At 41.0% G+C, this 17,500-nt stretch overlaps 1 protein-coding gene across 2 annotated transcripts in view; it reads left to right on the plus strand.

The window, feature by feature from the left end:
- Positions 1-17,500, plus strand: part of prkar2aa (protein kinase, cAMP-dependent, regulatory, type II, alpha A) — a 41,232-nt gene that overhangs the window by 724 nt on the left and 23,008 nt on the right. For both annotated transcript variants that reach the window (XM_086050037.1, XM_086050032.1), the window contains exon 2: positions 775-1,058. In XM_086050037.1, coding sequence (XP_085906163.1) covers positions 812-1,058 — 247 coding nt within the window. In that variant the 5' untranslated portion in view covers positions 775-811. The remainder of the gene's footprint in view (positions 1-774; positions 1,059-17,500) is intronic.

Raw genomic sequence — 17,500 nt, forward strand, 5'->3', positions numbered from 1 at the left:
TCGTAACAAGCGACCGTGTTTAAACGTGAGACCACTTGTGTTCGCTTGAACTTCTCCGTCCGTTGAACGGTAAATAAACCCCCGTAGGGTGGCTTTACTCCGAGCTAGCACAAGGCTAGCTAACGTCTCGATGGATGGCGAGACAAGTGCCATCACACACCCGCCTATTTATCCTTTTGCATTTGGAAGTTTAGATCAGCTCTGCTCGGTGTCTCTTTATCTGAAAGGCACCGTCGCCTTACCGCAACTGTCACGAGTATTAGCCTCTTTGCCAGCCCACCACCAGCCCAAGTTGACAGATCTGCGTTTGTGTGTGCGTGCGTGCGGGTGCACTCCGGAATTATTTGCAAAACCTAACGACTGACCCTGTTTATCTGACGTTCCCTCCACCTCCCTCCCCAATGGCAAACGTTAGTCTCATATCTGCCCAATGCAGCTGTGGGAACTCCGTGTTCCCTGCCTCAACTCGAGATAATGCGGCCGTTGAGTATCAATGTCAGACCGCACCACGAATCGCCACTGCTTTGCACTCACTACCTTGGATTGTCAACTTTTGAGTTGATGATCGTGTGGTTAGCTTGGCAGTGGAATTCCAGCTGTCTGTCAAGATCTACAGCACATATAAAAGCAACAGTTGAGGCATGGACATGAAAAACAATGCTCTGCAAACCTGCTTCAGGGAATGCTTTAAACCATGTGACACTCATTTTGATGATGAACTTGACGACCATAAGTAACAACAACCTATCTTGACTTTGACCTTTCCTACCACAGACCGAGAACAAGCACTGCCACTGAGCCACACACAACCATGAGTATTGAGATACCGGTGGGCTTGAAGGAACTGCTGGAGGGCTACACGGTGGAGGTGCTTCGGCAACGGCCGTCGGACCTGTTGGAATTTGCCGTACAATACTTTACCCGCTTGCGGGACACCAGGAGTCAGGACGGAGCCAGCGAAGGCGTCAAGATGGGAAAGGGGGTAATGTTCGATGGAGAGCCCATGCAAACAGAGTCCAACGGTGACGATGACGAAGATGATGACTCAGACTTTGAACGTAAGTACCAGCAGTTTAATGTAAACTCAAGTTGTGGGTGATAGGGACTGAGCCCTAATTCAAATAGTTTGTAGTTGACGTCATCCTAAAAATGTTTAATTGTCCATATTTATAGTTTAAATGATAAAAAGACATCAAACTGATTCCACAGCAACTCATCCTACAACATTGCCCTTAAAAGTAAATGATTCACATTTTATTTGATTTTGAAAAAGTGTATCAAAAGTAAAAATACCCATTGTCAAACAGCAACTGCTATCTAATAGGGACTCAGCAGAACAGAAACACATCCGGCGAAGACTCAATATCTGACTTCCGTGATCAATAACCCAGACTAAACCTAGCTCCTCCCTGACATTCAATGATCTGTTGAACAGTCGAGATGTATCTCTTTACTTCCTTGACACCAATCCTGCTTTCCTATTTGCCAGGCCTATCTTGTGACATTTTAGGGTGTAACAGAAAAAGTACAACGTTAGTCTAGGTGAGATTTCCAGAAAATAGCTGAGAATAAGGATGGAAGGATGAAGACAAAAAAAAAAAGAAATTTTGAATAGCAGACCGCAAACAGCTGGTGGTTCACTGCATATGTATTATGTATGTCATGCAGTGGTCACAGATGTTTTTATCAAGACATTTTTTAATAATTAGTTTTTCTTTTCTTAAGACAATAATTTTTAAAAGTTTTTATTTACCTCTACTAGTTTGGACGTCAACTGCTGTCTTCAGGGTTTTTTAAGTCCTATTCGGCTTTCATTTCTACATGACTACCACCTGAAGTATTACTGTACTGTGGAGAGGAGGCATGCTACTACACAGCTCGCCGACTGGTGTCTAGTTGGCTGCAGGCTGCAAAGCTGCGGGTGATCAGTTTTTGTGATCGGCAATGAAAGGCTTCGATTGACATAGTGTATGCCAATCACGTACTTTTCCATGGGAATTAGCCATTCAAGATCAGTGGCCGATTGATCGCAGCACCACAAGTTATCATTTCATTTATTTATTTATTTATTCATTTATTTTTTGCCATGCCAACCTCATTGACTTGCTAATTGGGGACAGTCACGCTGAGCATTTGCCAATAGTTGGTGTTGTCTGTATTTCAAAATTTTACACTTTTGTCCCTCTACCAGCTTGACACTATTTTAGTTTTTATTATTAAGACTTTGAAGCCACCAGAGACTACAAAGAATGTCGTTGGCGTGGGGTCGAAATCTCCAATGTCACAATTTGGTTAATTTAACGTTTTTTTATTTCTCACAAATCTATACAATTGGTCAGTCCACCCTCGAGGTATCAATATGAATCGATAATCGACAACTAACTATTTGTCAAATTTATCAACAACTATTTTAAAAATCGAGTAATCATTTAGAGCCATTGTTTAACTTAAAATTGTCCAAAATCCTCTGATTTTAGTCCCTCAACAGTAATTGTCTTATTTCTGTAGTCCAACATGAAAGCAGAGTGATTATCGTTTGTATTTACCGGTAAACAAAATATGACATTTACAATCATCTGTTTTTACTTTGGAAAAGAATTACCAAACCAGTAACTGAATCGGATTCCACAAGATTTGTGAGTACGATTTGTTGTTTAGTTTAATAATTGGTTGGTGGAGGAAAAAAATGGTTTTGCAATGCACTTTAATGGAAAATAAATTTGTATCAGATTATTTGATTAATCGACAGAATAATCAATTTTTAACATCCCATAGTGAAAGCCCCAGTCCATTTGTGGGTGTTAGTTTTTTAAAATTTATTTTATTGTATTTTTTAAGTATTGCCCCATCTGAAGTGTTGAATATGGCTTGATCGCTTGGAAGATGCAATGTAAATAGTTGAACAAACTTGCTGTTTTTGGGGTCTCCTGAAAAGGGATGATGGTATGAGGATTCAGGCTGAACCCAGAGATATGTACTGTACTTGTACTTCCTCTTTTGTCACCGACAAAAATCATCAAATTCATAAAACAAACAAAAAAACACACAAACGCACTCCACACATTGTACGTACTCTGATCTGGAGTTCTTTTCTAAGGGTTTTGTAGACTCACAGGAGATGCAAGATGCTCCACTGCTCTACTCTGCATATGCTGCACAGAGCAAGATGGCCTACATCTGTTTAGCTGTGGAGCACCGGTGTGTGCGTGTGTGTTGTTTTGTGAATGAGACTTCTTGAATGCATTTTCTCAATGGGTTTATGATCTTTAATGGACTGTGAATCTGCCAACAATATACTTTGAGCTACCAAGGGTTTTCAGATTTTAATTTCAGAGTTTGTCTTTCAGTTGCCAGTTAGCCAAATTTATCATACACGCACCAACGGCGGCTGTAGTCATAGGTTAATTGATCATTATGAGTTTGGTTGGTTGTTGATTCTTTTATTCCATTTTATTAAAATTGTATTAAGAAATTGATTAGCGGTAGTAAGTCATTCATTTTCCCCATTATATATCAAGGAAATTTAGCCCCCTACATCATATGCAAGTAACGATTGGCTGTCTTTGTCGATTGGCTCAGGGTAAGAGCGGGATTACAGTTTGTCTGTCTGTCTGAGAAAGAGCTCTCTCTCGCACTCTCTCTCTCTCTCCCTCCTCCTCTCCCTCTCTCTCTCTGCGTGTGTACATGTGGGTAAGTGTGTGCTTGTTTGACAAATGATTAGCGCACCCTGTATGTATGAGAGCTGAGCTGTACCTATTTCCCATTCAAATTCCAGTCAGAACATGCAATGTCTTCCTAGTACATTGTGATTAACACAATTTCCACATTTAGACTTTGGAACAATCGATCATATCAGTTAAGAACACATCTTGAAAGTGTTGTGCTTTCTTGTCTGAACACTGTGGACACACATGACATCCATGGCATGAGATTATCCCGCCGGTCTTGCAACACAGCCCCAGGGCACATATCACACACGGTGACAACACAGGCCTGTATAGCTATACGCATCATGTGCTCAAACCTAACCACTCTTACGCAGCTCCTGCAGATAAAAAGTAACACATGCTCAAATGGTGATCTGTTGGCCAGAAGTAAATTTTGTGAAATGATTTACCAATCTGAGATGGTTTCTTTAACATGTACAGGTAATTGAGATGATTTTCATATCGCTGGCATTGGGGCGAAACCTATGTCACATTTTGGTAAATTTCTTCTCTTGTTCTCACGTGGGTGTTTTTCTTATAAATGTTTGACCAATCTAAGATGCAATGTTAATGTTTTTAAAAACCCAAAGACGAAATACAGAAGGTATGAAGATAAACAGGTGCCAGTTCCTGGTGTACTCCAAGACCTATGCACAAATCCACTAATGCATTACCACCTAATGTGAGCATTTTTAGGTCCTTTTAGTTGTGATGTTAAACAGGTGACCTGCATAGCAGGCAGTGTTTTGTGTTGTGTGCTTCCCTAGAGGTACTTGCCAGCCGGTCTGACTGACACCGCTAAGTGGAAAAGCCCTCAGATTGCTCATAGTCAGTCTGGCTGGGTTGTAATACGTATCACACTGACTGTACCTGTGGGCTTGTCACATTATCTTCTGTCTTTTCCTCACAATATCTATTAAATTGAATCCCCAAAAAATCACATTGATTATTATTTACCATATTTTCTGGACTATAAGCCGCACCTTCATACAAGCCACATCCGCTCTATTTAAAAACAAACAAAAAAAAAGAATAAAAAACTATATAAGCTGCAGCTATCTGTGTTGAAAATGTAGATATTTACTGCATTTAGAGAACAATTTTGAACTGTAAATGTACATGTAAATGCAGATTCTTTCCGAACAGTGTCTTTTAACACGGCAGCAACTTTGCTGATTAAAACGGAACAGAACCAAGAAAAAATAAGCAGTAGTTATCTTCATTTCACTTCCCGCTCCCGCCTCCAATGTCTCACCACAGATTAATTGACGCTAAGATTGCGTGCAGCAGCGCGGTTTTCTTTCCGGATAGCAAGATCGATGGCCTTCAACTTAAAACTTGCATCATACAAACTTCTTTGTGTGGGTTCCATGATGAAGGGGAGAGGATTTGAAAATAATTAACTGTAGTTTGTCGTCCGTGTTCTATCTGCCAAAGAAAAATTAGCGTAACGTCTTTCCATAGATTTATTATTATTTTTTTTTTATTTTAAATTCGAATTCCGGTTATAGTGCTCCTAGCCGTGGAAGAAAAATCCACAGAATAGCAGAGCCGTTATATAAGCCGCATTGTTCAAAACCTAAGAAAAAAGTAGCGGTTTATAGTCCGGAATATACGATATCTATGACACTTCTTAGTGAGGATGCATGGACTATACTGGCCTAAATTAAACTGGGATATATTGAGAAGTATAGTACATGAATTGGATGAGCCCCTTCTATTGTTATTTCTCTCAATATTATTGGCAGAACACAATAAGCATCTCTCCGTGTTTGTCGGACTTCAAGTCACACTTTTTTTCATAGTTTGGTTAGTCCTGCGTCTTATACTGAGGTGTAACTTGTATGTATTAAAATTACATCCTGGACTAGCTGGGTTTTCACTAGAGTTTTTCGCAAAATAAAAGCAATATTTCTACAATTTTCAATTTAGCACAATTGCAACTTGTAGGTGTTTGCATTGAAGAGCGTTTCGCTTCCGAGGCATAATTCTCGTAACGTCCTGTATTATGAGATCTCGTAATTGTCGTATAATCTCATGATATGTTCTCACGAGACTCACGACAGGGTCTGAAACCGTTGAGAGATAAACTGGTGGCGCACTCGCTCAGTCAGCATGGAGGGGTGCGGTGGCCTCCCGGGACGTGCGCGATCACCCTCCTTGGTGACACCCGGCCGGGTGCGCTCCCCGCTCCGCAATGCGCTGCGACCAACGACGGTCCTAAGCCTTTCCAGGCCAACCCGGAGCGGCTGGCAGACGTTGCCGTTTCCCTCGGTGCCGTGGGACAGTTCTCGCTGAGCTCTGCGCCCGGATGGGGCGCACCGGCGAGGACTGCTCTCCACTGGCCGCGTCATGCAGCCCGAGCGGGATCTCCGTCCCCCGCCGGGCGTCCGTCGACATAACACTCGTCACTTTGGGCTGCTCGAGGCGTTGTCACAGGACGTGGAAGCGCCAGAAATGTGTTTCCATGACACTTTTCCTATACACTTTTATATTAACACGTCTCAAAAACCACCATCATGAGAGCGTAAAAAAAAACTTTTTGCGATATTTTAGAGGTTTTTGGAAATGTCTGTTTTCATTACCAGTTTAATATTGCGCAATTTACATTTTGTGCATATCTGAAGGCAATGGAAACCGAGATATTAGCACCCAAAGTCCCTGCTAGCCGTCAGTGTGTACTTTCTTTTGGCAGTTGGCAAATGCTTTAGGTGCATCTACGACAGATGTTGGTGGCCAGAAGGTGGAGGTACTGCACCAAGACTAACCACCAGAAGATGGAGAAGGAGAAAAATCATCATACATTACAGCCGTTGGCCACCTTCTTTATAATGCAAAAAAAGAATGCGCCACAACTATTTGCCAACTGCCAGACGAAAGAAAAAGTTTCGCCCAAACGAAAGTAAAAGTTCTGTTCGACCGGAACTTGTTTGCTCCTGTCAACACGTGTTCTGAAATTCACTCTGACGCAAGACACCACTCTGAGAGTATGTGTATTCACAGAGGCAGAGCATGCTCCCCTACCATTAATTTCTGAATGTAGCCTACGTTCTAAACCAATCAGAAGCTTGCACTTGATCTGTTTCCAGCTGTACTGCCTGACGCTCTGGGCTCCAGTACAAACCAAATGGCACATTTGAACAATGCTCTTTGTGTTTCCGAACGCTCGCAGCGGACCAGTGCGCGGGCTGATCTTATTTCCAAACGCACCCGCGATTAAGGAACGGGTACCCCGGGCACAATTCCAAGCACCACTGTTCTTGGTCTTGGCATTTGTAAAATAAATTTCCCCCTGAAAATGTGACTCATACTATGGAACATCTTATAGCCCGAAAAATACTGTACTCCATTTGCCCCCTTTTCCTATTGTGCTTACTACCCTTTTGAAGAAAAAAACAGTTCAGTTGGCTATCTAAGTGTTACACTGCGGTAACATTTTTGGGGTGTGGGTGACTTCTTAAGCTTACTATTAATGTGTTTGTGCCCTGCAAGATCAACAGAACATGGAGGAAAGCTGGGGACGTTTAAGTAGAGAAGCTAGTTTACTCTCTTTCAAAGATAATCATCGTTTGACCTTTGGCACTTCCTCATTCTCTTTCCCTGAGCATTCTTTAGTGGCACAGCAGAAAAATGAGGAAGCGGGGATGGGAATTTTACATACTGGCTATAGATCCTTCCAGGCCACCCCAATTTGAAATTCACACAGCCTGTCATTCCCACACATCAAGACATTTAGGCTAGGTTCACACCGCAGGTCTTAATTCGGATTTTTGGAAAAAAAAGGCTTTTCAATCTCACTTTATGGAGACTTTGACGTCACATCATAACCACTCAACTCTGGAAAGATGACGTTGACAATGCACAGCATCTCAAAGTTTGCATCGGCTGCCGATCTCACAGGAGTTGAGGAATAATCTGCTTTAATCTCCATAAACATTTCGAAACCAGAATCGTGATGCGTTCAGGCACATTTTCTGGGGAATGGCTTCCTAAACGTTCACAGGTTACAAATATGTTTCCGGGTTTTAAGCGAAACACCTACACATTCACACACATATTCATCAGTCTCTCACTTTCAATAGAGCCATGAGATGCGGTGGCCGCAAGATACCAACCAATAAGTGGCAAGCCATTTTCCAGATCAAATTAAGCAGAGACCCAGTAAAGCTTATTTATTTTTGTTTTTTTACATTAATATAAAACTGACCGTCTAAAATCTTATTATTTCTGACCAACAACAATAGCTTGGAAAAAGGGCATCCTACTAATTTCCAATCCAAATTATCTTGCATACCTGGTAAAAGGGTATCAAAGATAACAAAACATGAAATTAAAAACAAAATGCAGTATGTTATTCCTACTTTTTTTTTTCATTCTTTCGCCACTTAACTTTTTCTGGTAAATGATGTCCCAAAAAGAAAATCTCAATTAAATAAGTGTGTTCCAACTTGTCTTATGAATAAACTAACACTCTTTTACCCTGTATCCCAGTCTCCCTTACTCTGCATGTGTTGACCTGGATGTATGAGACCAATCTAATTAGACAAGATGGCTTACAGGGAGAAGAGGTTATTACAGGCTTAGCAGAACTGTCTTTGCCATGCCAAGTAAATAGAATTAACATAGGAGGAAGCGACTACATTGAAAAGGTTAAAAATGAACGGGCAGATAAAACTGAATGAGAGACTATTCATAGAAATTAATAATGAAATGAATTAAAGTAGTATAGTTCTTCAGTCTGTGTGTCTAAGTTGTGTTACTCAGGTGAAAGTTGCTCTTTATTTTGGGAATCCCTCTCAACCTGCATCAGCCCGCCTATTTAACTGGTGGCAGATGGATTGTTTTTATGATTTGTGAAACTCGCAGGTATCAAGAATAAAGTAGATGCGCTCCGCTCAAATGGGATTTTCCACATTGAGCGCTTGCACAGCAAAACATGCCTGTGCATTGCATTTTCACATTAAGAGGTTTGTATTTGATTGATTCCATTGTGGGGCAATGTTAGGAGTGCAGAGCTTTCTAAAGACCAGCCCAGTGATTCAGGATGAAGCTCAGCTTATGTTAGTATGATTAAGGGTATAGAGAGGTTGCTTGAAGGTGACAAAGGCCTGTTTCAAGGCTTGGGAGAGCACAAGGTCATTTTCTATTGATACAAATAGAGACATGTACATGTTGGTTTAACCAAAGCTATTTGAAAATAGTTATTTTGTGGTGGTTTGTTTGTGGCTCGACAGAGCAAAAAAGTTAGTTGTATAAGTAAAGCAATGACACGTGAAATGTTATATGATAAAAGATGAATAATTATTCCCCACTGTGCTCGATACTCCGTTTTGATTTTATGGGCAGTCAACCCTGGCCTATCAGGGTTTTTCTTGGCTCAGATTGAGGTGGTACCATCCTGACCATACGCCATGAAGTGCATGTATTCTGTAAATTCAACCGACTCACTTTCTTTTACAGGGAACATACTTTAAGTTAAGCGTTCCAATAAGAATGACTATTATCACGTTAAAGCATTCATTTATTAAAACTAGAGCCACATTTTTTTAGTGTTACTGCAAAGAGCCACATTATACATATAGGCGCACATAAAGTACCCCATCCCGTCCCCACACTCCCTAGCTCTCGACAAACTCCCCTTCTTTGTATGACTTTTTAGCTTTTGCAGTGTTCAGACTTCCAAGAAAATTGAAACAAGCGTTTCATAAATTTGCGGAACGACTGTGTTTACGTTTTTGCCTGACCTTTCAAAGATAGCAAATTGTGCTTGCGAAGTTCAGTCCCTTTTGGAAAATTCCTGGTTGATGTTTGCATTAGGGTTGCACGGTGTACCAGTATAGTACCACAATGCTAGAGTTTTTAAAACGGTACTACACCAGCATTTAAAAACAAATGGTACTTTTATTTCGTTTTATTGAATGCGATTGAATTTGTAATTTGGAGCCTGTCTCTCTTTAAGCACAGCGAGGCCAGCGAGTGTGACGTAGTTGCCCACATGCCTCCGCCTCCTTACATGCTCACAGGCTGAGAGAGAAAGTGAAGTTGCGCAGACAAAGCAGGTGGAAGACAACGAGGAACAGAGATAGCAGCTGCAGAAAAGACCGTACTCGTTGATAAAACGGGGACCCGAAGTACGGTGTGAAAGTACTTTGGGTTCAAATGAATGACTAAGACGACCCACTAAACACACTTCAGTCTGCCTCGCGAAGGGAGGCAACATGTCAAATTTGTCTTAACATTTGAAGGACAACCATGCGAATTTGTTCCGCGACTTCTGTCAAGAACGACAGGCGATGTTGTTCACTACACTACTATGAAATTAGTATAAAGCTCCTCCCAGCCCAGTCGTAAACCTTCAGTAGCCGACATACAGAGAGCTCAAACATGTCCAAAGGGTGAAATTAAGCTGTTTTATTTGCCAAATGTGTGTGATGTTTGTATTTGTTTAGTAATTTATGAAGACCAGTGGTCTAAAAAAAAAAAGAAACAAAAAAGTGAAGTCCATCACATCTTTCTTGTGTAGAAGTTTTTAATCAAATATTGTGAAGAGACACAATGTGATTGCTTTGATTGAAAATCAATTTAGACAGACCAACATCTGAAAAAGTAATTTTAACAAGTGACAATTTTATATTACTGCATTGTCTGGTAAAAAAAATCTGTTTGTCTAGTAGAGATTCTCTATCTACTCGCCAGTTGTTAGGGTACGCCAAAAAGACATTTTCAACCCCTGAACATGTCCATTGTTAATAAATACATAAAATATATTTTTAAAAATGTAATTACATTCATAAAATATTTAAATAACCAATTAAGTCATAAACATGATATAAATTGAATATTATATTGAAACACGTTTTTGTAAAACGTTTTATTAGCCCACAATATCTAATCCTATCCTAGATTATATAATGAGCCTCAATTTATTTTTCTAGCTATGTCCGTTAATGGTTCATGTATAGTTTCAAAACACAAACCCTTTGAATAAGAACAAGTCAAATAAAGCAATGATATTCAAATTAAAATGATCATGTTAATTAAAATACTGTACCTTCTCCCTCCACCAACAACAGAAGTCTAGTGCTACTGGCTCAGAGAGGGTGACATCTCCCACTCAGAAGCAAACCACTCTCCAAGATGTCTTTCAACAGCATATGAAGGACCCAAAGGACAGCAAAGATGCTAAAAGGCTCAACAGGGCAGTTGCAGAGTTTATCTGTATGGGTCAAGTGCCAATATATTCAGTAGAGAAAGCTATTAAAGTTATTGTTCCCAAAGTCTGTTTTAAAATAAAGGAAAACATTGACATTTGAGTGTTTAACCTGTTTGCAAAAAGTATAGAAAAGTATCGAAATACGTATTGGTATTGAAACAGAAATTTGGTATCGTGACAACCCGAGTTTGCGTGGAGGGAAGTGAAGTACTGCTGAAGATGTGAAGCCTCGTTCAAATGATGGCAAGCATGTGAGGCAGAATGACCCTGCAGAAAACCTCCCAGCATAGACCAGCATGTGAGCTCACAAGATAGGCCAGTTTTGCTGTGTATTTGTGCTCCTGTAGCTGTTTTTCTTTTTTTCTTTTTTGTGGAGTAGCCATTAAATTCAACAAAAACAGTGTTAAAACGTCGTTCTGTGTTGAACTTCATATTTTTGTTATGCTCTGATTTTTTTTTTTCCCCCTCCCATTTTGAGAGTGAACTTGGTAGGCAACACGACTCAACGTTTTTTCCCTCGATCTCATTTGCGTCAAAGATCATGCGTGAGATGCACGTACCTGGTACCTCGCTTGCCAAATATAAATTGTTCAATCGCTGCGTTTGACAAGCCCTTTACCATACGTGCAACAGCGTGCCCATATTTAGAAGTGCCAACGTAGCAGCCGACCAGGAAGTAATAAGTGAAACCCACTGGTTTACAGAATGTATATTTCAGTGTTAATACAGGGAATGCACTTTATTTATCATGGCTTCCTCCATTGTCCTCATGCCGTTACTTGTAAATAAGTCTGTCAAAATAGCAGTAAATCGCTAGCCAGCCCCTCTCCCATTGGAAACGCTTTCCGACGTCACGACGGCGCCCCCGTAAAGTAGAATAGGTTTCAATTTGCCTTTGTGGCAGGTTTTAAGAGTCGCATGAAACCGGGCAAAGAGCCCCATGCGGCTCGCGAGTCACAGGTTGGCCGGTCCTGATATAGCGCCTCCGTAGCGGCAAACGCCGCAACTGCAGTTAAAATACATTGCTGTTGCAAAGGGACATCAATCGCTCAATCAACACAGCTGGAGCTTTGCGCTCTGTTGAGCAATATCAATCGCTCTGGCTGGAGGTGGGCACAAAATTAGCTGGAGGTGGCCGCCTCACAATTTCGAACGCAGGAAAAACCTTGCCCATGCTATTGTTCACTTTTTTACCAAATGCCAGTAAATTCCATCACAGAGAAATGTGAGTAACCACACGCACAGCCTTACAAGGGTGAAGTTAAGGCGCATTTGTTCTCATCCACCGTTACATAAATATAACCAGGGTCAAATGAAAATTAAGGAACACTTGAGTGTTTACTAGCTAACAGAGGGTCTAAATAATTCACCTCTTATTTGAAGTTAATTTGAATCCTGTCGAATGTGTTTGGTGCAGTCCCCCTAGCTGGTACAGCCACAGTTGCCATAGAAACTGCTGGCCTTGAGCAGCTCAAAACCCGGCCGTCCCTCCCGCCCATGACTGTGATAGGCGGTAGGTAGCCTTGTTTCATTTTTATTTAGATAGTCAGAGGTCATGACTATTCCACAGCCTTTTCCTTTCCACAGTTGCTTTGTATGTCTATTTTCAAGGCTCTAATGTGATGTAATTGCTGAGATATGAGGAAAGTTTAGGTGTCTTTTTTCAATGGAACAGAAAAGATGCAGACAACTACAAGGCTATTGAATTTAATGACTCAGTTGTAAACATATGCTTGAGTTACTTTGAGGAGGTTTGGACTTCTTTTTGACTGTAAATGGTCATGTAATTGGAGACCAGCTTGGCCTTGTTTATGTTTCACCCCAGTGGTTTGACGAGCACTTGTTCCAATTTCCTACCCTCTGACTTTTCACATCTTGCAGCCTTTTTTCTCACATATTACATGTGGTGCTCAGATCTTGTCGTGCTGGCACACATTTCACAATATTCATCTAAGATAATGAAGTTTCAATTATTGGACTAATTACGGAACTACTGTTTCGATGCTAGTGTTGTATTAAATCGAATCATGCAGCTAGAGGAGATGCCATAGGTCTACGAGAACGTACTTCCCACAGCTGCTGTGGCATGTTCATGGGGCGGCACGGCTCAGTGGTAGAGAGGTCGTCTGCTAGGCCACCCCGGTGACCATGTCGAAGTGTCCTTGAGCAAGATACTGAACCCCCAGTTGCTCCTGATGCTGCGCCATCTGGAGGTGTGAACTGAGTATGAAGCGTTTCGAGTGCCATAACAGATGGAAAAGCACTCCACAAGTGAAATACCATTTACCATTCAGATGACAATGACGTCTGAGACGATGACATTTTGCCTTAAGATGCGATTAATTGAACAACCAATTCCGTACAGTCCTCAGAATGGTCGATTATTTGATGACCATGCCTATCCGTAGTCTTAGTATTAACATGAATAAAAACACTGACGCTATTTTTAATATTCTGCCTCATGTGTTTATAGCTTAATCAATGAAGAACATGTACGGTGCTTTTGAGTTTGGTACATGAGTTCACAGGGAAGTTTGTGGCTATAAAAGCAACAGTGCCACGAAATAGTTAATCATATTCAGATTGTTCTGATGTTACACCTACACAATGTGTCAGAAAAGTTGTGTTTAAAATCCAAACAAGAAGTTTTCCCTTTCTGAATAATTACCCTAAAGTCCGATACACTTTACCAGCCTTCATGCACTCCAGTAAAGATTCTTCCGGTAACAACCACAGCTCTGTTGTCACGACCATCTAATGGCGTCTAAAGGCTTGTTTGTACTCCCGCGTCGGCGCAGGCGACAACTGCCGCATTGCCTCACGTGACCGACGCAGAGTGTTGCTCGACATGTCGGCGACACATGCCGCACACACGTCAGAATTTGTTGCTGCGTATACGACACCGCGCGCACCCTCTGTCATGATCGGGCCGTTATGTCACGTTGCGATGACGTACAGGAGTTTTACCCGGCTCTGCCCGACAATTCTTTTATTGCCAAGGAGGAGAGGATCCACCATGCAGCTTGTTGCTGCTGTAAAGCAAACTAGTTTGGCAGCGGCGTAGGTGTTATGTCACATGTGTGTGGAAAGAAGCTAGACACACACGTACCACCTTTGCGTCACCTTCCATAATTTTAAAATGCATAAAAATGCATCGTCTAGTCAACTGGGTCCCTTTGTTGTACCAGGCACGAGATCCATTGTTGTTACTTTCTCGGCAGTAAAAACACCGACCAGAATTGGCCATAAAAGGCAGAGAAAATTCCGCCCAGCCGTGGTTACCTGAGCCCTAAGTAGTTGTGATGTCATTTTCAGTCGACAGAAGTGACAAAATGGCTGCCACCAGGCTAAAAATGAGCAGATTAAGTCTTATTCCACAAACGCAATATTTATCAGAATGCCTTGTTTCAACTAATGGGCTTGCATAGAACATATTCTTGAAAAAAAATTGGTTTGGGTTGACTTCCCCTGTAGGTCTTCACAATGGGTCCCCTTGATGGCCCCCTTCAACTTGGAAAGAGGAAAAAAAATCACACAGATGCATACAGACTTGGTGAGTAGGGACATTGCTCCAGCATGGTGATGATCTTCTCAGCCAGGAACTGTACTAACGAAGCAAACGGTGTAGGTTCTCCATGTGTACTGGTTGATCATCTGGCTAACAGTGATTGAGAAAGCGTGTAGCTTGTACAGTAGTTTGGATTTGAAATACATTGGACCGCTACTATTCAGGGGGGATAGGGCCTGGGTTGGCCCTTGAATAGCAAAAATCCATCTATAATTGAAATGCATTGGTGGATAAAAAAAAAACAAAAAACAAACACTTATCCACACAAGGGTCAAATTAAAAACACCCAAAAATTAAAAAACAAAACACTGATAAACATTCAATACGCCTTTCTGGAATATGAGAATCTGCGGGTGCCCAACCACAAGTATGCGGGGGTCCACTGTATCTTTTGCGACACAAGTCCTGGAAACATTGTGACACACTTGGTATACTGCTCACAGTACCCAGGAGACATGTTTGTGTGGTGTCTCGAGACAGCTACACAGTTATGCGATTGCTGTTGCATACTGCTATGCATTAACTAGTGTCAGTCCTCGACTGATTTTTTTTTTAATGGAATTTTGGCTTCCTATGAGCCTTTCTCGGCATTCATTAAGGAAATTGCACTTTTTAGTCACAGGTTTTCCACATTCAAGTCTACAACAGGCCCTAATTGAAAGATCCTAAGTGAGGTCTAACATGTCAGGTTGTAATTCTGCATCAGTTGTAATTCTACAGGATTATAGTAACAGTTTTAATATTAATTAACAGGTATCACGGCTACACACAAATTATATTCTGTACTCAGAGCACATTTGTCACATTAATAAACATTAGGGGTGTAACGGTACACGTGGATGTATTAATACGTTTCGGTATGGCATGTTCGGTTCGGTCCACTTATTAGCGCGAGTTTACGCACAGGCGCTACTGACTTTTGCATGCGGCACAAAAGAGAGCCAAAAAAGAGCCAGAGCTCAAAGGTTCCCCCTGTACACTGCGGTCTCCAGTCATCCGACTGTGAATGTTTCTTAAACGAGGGAGCAAAAACGTCAAACTTAAATAGCGAGATTTATCATATTGTAGCGTCTTCCAGGAATACGTCGTCAGACGTAGTTCAATTATGTTTTTATTAATCCAAGTACAACTGCTCGCGCTCTTCTTTCTCCGCTGCTCCACTCGCTTGCCGTACGATGCATTCATGAACCTCGGAAACATACAAACCACTCAGCAACACACAAATCCGACCACAACACAGATAACCTAATTCGTTGCAATATGCTGTTCAACATTCAAAGATTTCAATGCCTAAAAAGTGTATGCAATTTCATAAAGCCTTTTTAAAGTTACTGTATTTTTTTATTATAAAAAGAGTTTTAATATAATTAGCAATAATTGTAGCTGTTATTGTATTTTTTTTTTCATCACCAAAAGTGTAATGTGTCAAGTATAATGACAACTTGTCTTTAACTTGAATACTGATGTGTCATATACTTAGATGTGTCATAGTCATAGGCTGTTGCTGCTGAGTATTTAAAGATTTCAGTGTTTTAATAATTTACAAAATCAAGAGATCATTATTGTTAGTGCATTTTTTATTCCGGTGGAATTGCTTAATATATCACCCGAATGGTTCGCTTTTATTTATTTTTTCAAAAAAATGTACCATTTACTTGTCATATTTTCAAAATAAACATTTTTTTTAAAAATCTGTTTTTTTTGTACCGAAAATATACCGAACCGAAGTTTCCAAAAAAAAACTAACCGAACCGAAATGTGATTTAGTTTACCGTTACACCCCTGATAAACATTGTTTGTAAATCAGTGATTAGCGTCTACCGTTGACATTAATTCATATGACCCCGTGCATAGATTTTGATATGAGTGTGACCATCAGGATCATCAATGATTATTAGCTTTCTAGTTTTGCTTGCTTTCCGCTCACCTGTCTTGAAATAGCTCTTTTTTCGTATGCTCACTGAGGGCAAACAACATAATCCTTGAGAAAAGTGCTCTGGAAACACCAACTCATATAATACAATGCAGTTAATTCTTTTGGTTGTGTAGTTTATTGTTACTTGGTTCTGTTTTCTTCAAGGCTAACGAATGGCAACATTCTTCCCCTCAGTAACAGAAAATACAATGTCTTTTTCACCTACCATATTGTAGTTTTGAGCATAGTCAGTGCTGCTGGTCTATATATTGCAAGTAGAAAATGCAGTAAAATAAAAATGTGCCAGGTTTTGGAGATCAGTTATCTTTGACCTTACCGCTCTTGTGATGGATGTGAAAATCATTTTGGTTTCTCCTATGGATTGACATTGGGAAAAAATATGCCATATGTGCTGACAAGAACGTACAATGCTTAAGAAATGGATTTCATCACTTGTATCGTCTTTAAGGCACACACATTCACAAAAACTCTCCCACTGTAATATTGTGCAACCGAGGAGACTGCTTTGTGAGCTTCTTCTATAGCAACAGTATTTTGAAAACCCTTGGTGTCGTGTATATATGAAGGTGGGTGGGGGGGTGGGGGGTTATTTTAAAGATCTGTCTGGTTTTTGGCGGTGCTCCTTTGCTGTGCGGTCCTCCGCTCCTGTGTAACAATAACAATAGCACCGTGGGTGAGCTGCAGCTTTTCCCGGGTGACTTTGGGCGAGATGTGTGCTACACCCTGAACTGGTTGCCAGCCATTCGCAGTGCAAATACAGACAAACAACCATTCACCCTCAAATTCACACCTAAGGACATTTTAGAGTCTTAAATAACCCTAAATGCATGTTTTTGGAACGTGCGAGGAAAGCAGAGGACCAGCAGAGAACTCACGCAAGCACAGGGAGAACATGCAAACAAGTCCACACAGGAAGTCCAGAGCTGGATCGTAACTCCCAACCTCAGAACTGTGACGGGGATGAACGTAAACACTTGTCCACCGTGCCACCCAACTGATCATTTATAATCCAAAACGCTAGCGGTTGCTTAGAGCTGAAGTCATATCGATTATAACGTGTGGATTTCCTCACGTCC

This window comes from Filicampus tigris, chromosome 1, assembly GCF_054856515.1.
Source record: "Filicampus tigris isolate MCC_2025a chromosome 1, RoL_Ftig_1.0, whole genome shotgun sequence".
Lineage (NCBI taxonomy): Eukaryota > Metazoa > Chordata > Actinopteri > Syngnathiformes > Syngnathidae > Filicampus > Filicampus tigris.